The sequence below is a fragment of the Arvicanthis niloticus genome, chromosome 6 (assembly GCF_011762505.2).
Source record: "Arvicanthis niloticus isolate mArvNil1 chromosome 6, mArvNil1.pat.X, whole genome shotgun sequence".
In the NCBI taxonomy this organism is placed as follows: Eukaryota; Metazoa; Chordata; class Mammalia; order Rodentia; family Muridae; genus Arvicanthis; species Arvicanthis niloticus.
This window is the reverse complement of record NC_047663.1, coordinates 33,273,494-33,281,780: the sequence shown is the minus strand read 5'-3', so window position 1 is coordinate 33,281,780 and position 8,287 is coordinate 33,273,494. Positions and strand designations below refer to the sequence as shown.

General features: G+C 45.5%; 1 protein-coding gene across 1 annotated transcript in view; it reads right to left on the bottom strand.

The window, feature by feature from the left end:
• Nucleotides 1–1,330: 1,330 nt before the first annotated feature.
• Scpep1 (serine carboxypeptidase 1) overlaps nucleotides 1,331–8,287 on the bottom strand; it is a 28,931-nt gene continuing 21,974 nt past the window's right edge. The window contains exons 11-13 of the mRNA XM_034507394.2: nucleotides 6,557–6,694; nucleotides 5,616–5,779; nucleotides 1,331–2,010 (exon numbers count right to left, since the gene is read on the bottom strand). Of these exons, the coding sequence (XP_034363285.1) occupies nucleotides 1,948–2,010; nucleotides 5,616–5,779; nucleotides 6,557–6,694 (365 nt within the window). The 3' untranslated portion in view covers nucleotides 1,331–1,947. The remainder of the gene's footprint in view (nucleotides 2,011–5,615; nucleotides 5,780–6,556; nucleotides 6,695–8,287) is intronic.

Below are 8,287 nucleotides of genomic sequence, written 5' to 3'. Positions count from 1 at the left end.
TCAGAAATCCGCCTGCCTCTGTCTCCCAAGTGCTGGGATTAAAGGTGTGCGCCACCACTGCCCGGCTTGGTTTTAATTTTTAAAAAAGACTTATTTTAGGGGTTGGAGAGATGGCTCAGCAGTTAAGACCACTGATTGCTCTTCCAGAGTTCCTGAGTTCAATTCCCAGCAACCATATGGTGACTCATAACCATCTGTAATGGATGCAGTGCCCTCTTCTGGTGTATCTGAAGGGAGCAACAGTGTACTCACATACATAAAATAAATAAATATTAAAAAAAAAAAAAAGACTAATTTTAGCTGGATGGTGATGGCATATCCCTTTAATCCCAGCACTTGGGAGGCAGAAGTAGGCGGATTTCTGAGTTCAAGGCCAGCCTGGTCTACAGAGTGAGTTCCAGGACAGCCCACGGCTACACAGAGAAACCCTGTCTCGAAAAACAAAACAAAACAAAACAAAACAAAACAAAACAAAACGGAGTGTGCCAACACCTTATTTTATTCTAACACATTACCTTATTTTTAAACACATGTAGACATAAATGCCCATGTGTGTGGGTACGCACAGAGGCCAGAGAGTGTAGATCCTTTGGAGCTGGAGTTATAGGCAGCTGTGAGCAGTCCTGGTAAAGATGCTGGGAATTGAACTCTGGTCCTTTCAGAAGAGTAGTAATACATGTTTTTAACTGCTGAGCCATCTCTCCTGACTAAAAGAAATTCAAACAACAATAACAACAAAAAGATAATACACAGGTTTAAGTGTGGGATAGGCCCTTGGGGAGAAAAGAAGACACAGTAAGGGCCTAAGCCAGGGACTCTAGGGAGGCAAAGCAAACACAGTGGGAGAAAAGGAAGGTACAGGTTGATCCAGCACAGGCTTCTAAGGTAACAAGGAATGGTCTCTCTAAAGGGGGACAAGAGACAGGAGAACAGTGACCCCAAAGGAGATGTGTCTTGGTCCAGGGAACTTAGATAACGCTGCTGTAATCTGTGAGGAAACCTTCTTCTGCATGCAGAGCTGGGGTTTGCTGTCCGAGATTGTTTTGGAAGCTACCGGATCACTTATTCACACCGCAAGCTGTGGCTTAAACATTAGGCTCAGAGCTTACCATCTTAATTTTAAGGAAATGTGGAAATCTTTTGACTAGACATTTATCCTTCCATGAGTTTACCAGACAGAAATGGGAGTGTGCATACAACTATTAACTAGTTGGACGACTCATCAGAGGGCTCTCTACAATCGGGAAGAACTGGAAACACTCGGGGAACCAATTGGGAATTTGCTGAATAAACGCTGAGACGATCACAGAATGACAATTTTCAGCGGTCATTAAAAATATCACGGCATATTTATTGATGGGAAAAGAAGTGCAGGTCATGTTGATATGGGAACAAGGCAGACAGTAAAATGACATACAATATGCATTTCATCTTTGTAAAAATATATATGTAGCAAATAAAAGACCCGTAGTCACAGACGCCTCGTTGGTAGCTCAGTGGGTTTTAGTATTTTCTTTTCTTTGTCTCTCTCACTGTTTTTGTCTATATAAATTATGTCACTTGCTTTTTTTTTTTTTTTTTTTAATACTTTTTTTTGGGACTTCTCATTTGGTGCAGGCTGCTTTTGAACTTGCAATGTAGCTGAGGATGCCCCTGAACCTCTGACCCTCTTGTTTCTACCTCTCAAGTGCTGTGATTTACATGCGTTATCAATTGCTTTTGTACTAAGAGGCCAATCGATTGCAATCCTTCACTTTGATTAAATACTCTTTACGAAGTAGAACTGATTTCTAAGTAGACACGGAAGCCCACAGTCCTTTGGTGCAGGAGATGGCAGGTACTCCCAGAGTCACATCCCATGGTACAGCCAAGAAAAGCCCCGGGGATAGACATTTAGCACCTGCATCCTGGGCTCTGCTCTAGTGACTCCAGGGCCAGCCAGCTCAGCTACTCCTGCTCAGTCACCAGTCTCATCATCTTCAGAGCCATCTCCCCTTGGTCAGAAGGAACCTGGAAGCAAAAAGTTCTCCTGATGAAATGATTGGGTAAGGTCAAGGGTGACTGACATGCTCCTTCCAAGGGAAGATCCAGAAAGATTGGTGACAGCTGACTGTAAAGGAAGGGCCTCTTTGCTGGACCAAATTTCTGGGCTCCCAGGGCATTGGGGCCTGAAGAAGTTGGCATTTAGTCTTCTATCCCCACTTGGGATCATCTGTTGATTTTGCCACTCTGTCTCTTTCCGTGCTCCCCTCACCCCTTCCCTTCTTCCTTCCTCTCTCTTTAGCAGTGCTGGGAATCAAACCTGGGCCTCACATACATTAGGCAAGTGCTTTACCACCGAGTCACACACTCTAGCCCTTGCTCCCTTCCTAATGGAGGCTGTGTGTCAGCAGGAGGATGCCTGGAGCTGAGCTGAGCTGGCTAGGCCTGGAGACCCAGGAGCAGAGCCCAGGACGTAATTTCCAATCATTTTTTAAATGACTCTAATTCTTTTTTACTATTTTCATTTCTTATTCCTGAGAAGCAGCATTCTCAGCAGAGACAGCAGCTGCGGCCAAGCCTGACAACCTGAGTGTGATCCTCTGGACCCACCAGACAGAGGGAGAGAAGTGAACTGCTCTGAGTTTATCTTTCCATCTCCACGCGTTCATCACACCCCCACCTCTGTAAAAGTAAATGTAAGAACAGATACGTTAAAGTCAAAATAGCAGGGCTACAGAGGTGGCTCACTGGTTAAGAGCACTTGCTGCTCTTTCAGAGGACCCAAGTTGGGTTTCTAGGATCCATCCATGTTGGGTGGTTCACCTGTAGTGCCAACTTGACACCCTCTTTTGGTTTCCATGGGCTCCCACACACATGTGGTACCTATTCATATAGACATCTGAAAATAAAAGTAAGGGGCTAGAGAGATGGCTCAGTGGTTAAGAGCACTTGGCTACTCTTCCTGAGGTCCTGAGTTCAATTCCCAGTATCCATATGGCGGCTCACAACTCTAACTCCAGTTCCAGATCTGATACCCTCATACAGACCCACATGTAAGCAAAACACCAATGTGTTGCGGTAAATCTCTTGCCCATAGGGAGTCCATAGAATAAAGACACAAGTCAATAAGTATCAAATGAATGCTGCATGCCTAGATTGGGCAGATTTACCATTAAACTACACTATTTCCCCGGCTATGAGAGCTCTTAACACCAATGCACAGAAAATAAAAATAAATACATCACTAAAAAAAGAAAATGAAAATAAATGTTACAAAACTAAAAAGAGGTAAACTCTGGAAAATATTGAAGAGCCTCTTTGTCCTGGAGTAACAAATATTCAGCCAAAATATATTTTTCATATAAAAATACAGGTATATGAACCTCATTACTATAAAAATTTACTTTAGTCTCTAATAAAGAGTAAAATTGCCGGGCGGTGGTGGCGCACGCCTTTAATCCCAGCACTTGGGAGGCAGAGGCAGGCGGATTTCTGAGTTTGAGGCCAGCCTGGTCTACAGAGTGAGTATCAGGACAGCCCAGGCTATACAGAGAAACCCTGTCTCAAAAAACAAGCAAACAAACAAACAAAAAAAAGAGTAAAATTATTTGTATACCAAAAAAATTGTCTTTAAATAAGTTTATTATTCACCATTAGTCAATGTTTGACTTCTAATCTTATCTTACATTTCTATATACCTGGGCTCTGTTGAGACCTGCGGCTTCATGAAGCCTGGGATCAGCCCCACTCACCCACCCTGGGCTTCGGGCACCTACACAGCTGTCATCGTTATCGCTTAAGAGCCATCCAGGTGTTTGGTTAATGAGGGTTTGGGGCCTTCAGCCTTTCGCTGTCCCCATTTCCTTCATCATATGGGTGTCTGGTGTGGGAGTTGGGGCAACTTGGGGTTAAAGCCTCTGAAATCTCAGCTCAAAGAAAGCTATGTAACCAATACATAACCTTAGAAGACGATAGTACATTCCCACTCTGGGCAAGGAAGAGGTAGGTCCCTCTTTGTGCTCAAAGTTCCAAACATGTCCCTGGGCCATCACCGTTGCTTGGCTACGCTCTCCCACCTTGTGCCAGGTGTGCTGTGACTAGACTTCATAAAGCAGCTAGCATTCCTGTTCTGTTTTGAGCTGGGGTCTTCTTATGTGGTCTGGGCTGGGATTATGAGAGGCTAACACTGTGCTCTCCTCTCTGGCATTAATCTTTACACAGCCAAGGGAAGCAGATTCTCCCTTCTCCTCACAGGGCAAATCCATTTAAAACAATGAAGAAGGGAGAGTCCAGCACGTCTTGCCAGGGTTGGGTGGGGGAGTTTATGTTAAGTCTCAAAGGAGCACTAACACAGGATGAGTAACCCTTAAATGAAGCATGTGACACCAGAGTGTTGAAGACCGGATCCAAGATGACCATCACTCGCCCTCATGGGTCGAAGGTGATTTTACTCAATGTTTTTAAGCACATTGTGTCTGGACTATGTCAGACGACATGAGATCTAGCAAGAATGTTCTCCTTGCAAAGTCATGGGAATGTTAATAAAAATTTGGATTTTAGGCTTTTGGATCAGCAATGCTCAACCTGTAGTAGAATCGTATTAAAAAACTCAAAACACAGACTAAGGCAGTTGTTCTCAACCTTACTAAAGCCGTGACCATTTAATACAGTTCCTCCTGTTGGGGTGATCCCCAAGCATAAAAATCACTTTATTGCCACTTTTGTAATTTTGCTACTGTTATGAATCATAATATAAATATCTGATATGCAGAATATCTGTTATTTGGTCCCCAACGGGGTCTCGACTCACAGGTTGAGAACTGCTGGACTAGGGAGGTAAGTCAGTAGGTAAAGTGCTCGTCCAGAAAGCTTGAGAACCTGAGTCCAGATCCCTAGCACCTGTAAAAAGCCAGTCATGGCAGTATACGTCTGTAATCTCAGTGCTGGGGAAGCAGAGACAGGCAGATCCCAGCTCACTGGCTAGCCAGCCTAGCTCAACTGGTGAGCTCCAAATTCAGTGAGACCCCATTTCAAAAACAAAGTCGATGGTGCAGTGGTTAAGAGCATTAGCTGCGATTCCAGATGGACCCGGTTCAATTCCCAGCACCACATGGCAGCTCACAACCGTCTGTAACTCCAGTTTCAGGGGATCTGACATCCTTACACAGACGTACATACAGATATACAGGCAAAGGACTGATAACCAATCAATCAATCTTTAAAATAAGTAAAAGTCAAGCCAGGTGTGGTGACATGTGCCTTTAATCCCAGCAGAGGCAGGTGGATCTTTGTGATCTACATCAGGTTAGCCCTGACATATATGTTCCAGGCTAGCCAAAGCTAGGTGATGAAACCCTGCCTATAAACAAACAAGGTGGAGAAGTGATGAAGACCACACCCTCATCAGCCCAGGCCTCCTCCACGTGTATGCAAGAATGCAACACACACACACACACACACACACACACACACACGAACGAGAGAGAGAGAGAGAGAGAGAGAGAGAGAGAGAGAGAGAGAGAGAGAAGCCTGAAGCTCTTTTTTGAAGGCCAATCCAGGCAGTGGACATGTGCAATACACTGTGGCTCCCCACATAGCATCCTTAAATCTACAACAGAAGGCAGAGCACTCACCATGTGACCCGCCTTCAGGATCCAGTAGAAGGCTAGGTTCTCATAAGACTTGACGAACGCAGATGTTTCTGAAGACTTAGGATCGGTGTACAGGGCCTTCCATTTTAGCTGATTGAATTTGGACAGCTGTGGCCACTTCAGCTTCTGAACCCAGGACTCCTGACCTAATGAGGGGGCCCAAGGATCAGGATTAGTATTAAGGGCTTGGTGGAGGACAGAGGGGGGTTAAAAAAAATCTAGGCCTTAAAACAGTGCTTCCCCACTGTAACGTGCACTAAACTCACTGGGACTGTGTCACAGCAGTTCTTGGTGGGGCCTGGGCACTCACCCTCTTCCTAAAAGATTCCCATCAATACTTGGGCTAGACAAGAAAACCCACAGCTTTTAAATGTCTCAGCCTTTTTTTTGGGCGGTGGGGGGGGGGGAGACTGTCTTGCTGCTAACTTTCAAGTGTTGCAGGCTGGCCTTGAACTCACTCTGTTGCTTTGTGATTGTAATCATACTATCTCAGCTTCAGTAGCTAGCTATAATCATAGGCATGGGATACTGAGAGACTACGGAGCTCCTTAGGCCCAATTCTCCTGGGGCCTTGGAAACAGAGCTGTAGAAGTTAGTGTTTAACATTTTCTGTAACACCACAAAAATAAACTTTCCCTCAGTTAAGTAGTAAGTATCTGCCCAAGAGCCAGGAAGACTTTGGCAGGAGGTGGGGTAGATATTTATTCTTTTCTTTAACATACCCAGGTAACCCAGAATTGGAAAGCCCCAGAATTCTCTCATGCGTCACAGCTCAAGAGTCAAAATCAGGAATGGACGGATGTGGCAGGAAATGGTATTCCTCCTGGCATTAATCCCACCAATCCCAAGGCTAATGCTTCCAAGGCCATTTCCTTTTAGCTTGACCCATGGTTGCTCCCGTGTCCCTCAGAGTTGGTTCCTACCCATGGTGTCCACAATGAGATCCAGCTGTCCATTGTACACAGTCACATTGACCCCCGCTAACAGCAAACTATCCACGATGTCGATGGCAGGCTTCATGAAATCCCCTTCCATGCTTATGAAGACGTAAGATGCCTGGGCTACAAAAGGTGAAGGAGAAAGAGGTGGCAGGTTGGGATTAAGAAGCATCTTTCAGCCTAAACATCCTAAACTATGGTTCCTAAAAGTCCCTAGGTGTTGGGGATTGGTTCTAATGCTTTGAATTGATTCAGCCCCCAAATTCTGGAATCTGCGTGTCCAAACCCTGAAGGTTCTTATCCCCAACTGGTTTTTGACCCATCAATAAAGAGCCAACAGCTACTGGCCACTTTCCTGATTGGGCCTGGGGTAGCAGGGGAAGGCTTAGGAGCCAGGAATACCGGAGGGAAATGTGTGCTAGCTGGGGGGGGGGGGGGAAGGATTAGAATTGCCCAGCCTTTGATCGAGTCAAGGCACATTAAAATTAACTGGCTGGTGCTCGCGAGTGAGTCTTTCATTTGAGAATCCAGATAGCTCCTGGGCAGGTGTGCCCATTCGACCAGCCAGGAGCCAGAGTGGTGTAGCTATATTCACCCCTACACCTAGGATGCAATGCTGAATGACAGATGCTCCACAGAGGGACCAACTGGCCATCAAGAAGGAAATAAAAATAGTGCACATTGTCCCCTGGCTGGGGAGCTTGTGTTGAGGGTACATGCCATGTGCAATGAGGAGCTAAAATCCTCGGAAGGAAACAGAGAGGCAGAGGCCCAGAAAATGTTTAGCTGCTCCACTTGGGAATAAACTGTGCTTTGGGCCAGAGTGCTAAGTGGTACCAAGGCCATGTCCCTTGTCCTGAACCTGGACAGGGAGCTATCTTACCACAAACCAAACCAGACCGAGTTACTTTAGAGCAGGCCTTCAAGAAAGGCAAATACTTAACAAGTGCCAGGCCAGGTAGCACTCAGCACAGATTCCTGATGCTCCACCACCTGTTCCATCGTCTAAATGGATGACACCTATCCTTCTCTGTTTATCTGACAAGCACTAGGCTAGATACATATTACAGAAGCAATGTCCACTTCTTCATCACTATCCTGGAAGATAAAGGAGCCTGGACAAAGTTCAAGTAACCAGGACTCAGAGGCTGAGGAACACAGGCTGGGTGAGCCGAGGATGCTCTAAGACTTGAATTCAGGAATGACCGACCAACTGCAACTCAAGAGTCAAACACAGCTTATCTGTTTTAATTCTTTGTGTTTTTAAAAAAGATTTATTTCCCTATTTACGTGTATGTGTGTGTGTGCCTGTGTATATTTAGGTGTGCCACATGCATGTGGTGGCCACAGAGGCCAGAAGAGGGCATCGGATTCCCCGGAACTGGAGGTGGTTGTGAGCTACCCAGTGCGGGTGCTGGGAATGGAACTCAGGTCCTCTGCAAGAACAGCAAGAACATCCACCATGAGTCATCTCTCCAGTCCTTACTTGATTTTCTTTGGACAAGGCCTCTCTCGCCCAGGCTGACCTAGATCCTCCTGTGATATTCCTACCTCTGCACCCCAAATGCCCTGTTCACACATGCAGCCAGTACACCCTGCTATCTATCTATCTATCTATCTATCTATCTATCTATCTATCTATCTTTATTTTATTTTTATTTTTTTTGTTTTCCGAGACAGGGTTTCTCTATGTAGCCCTGGCTGTCCTGGAACTCA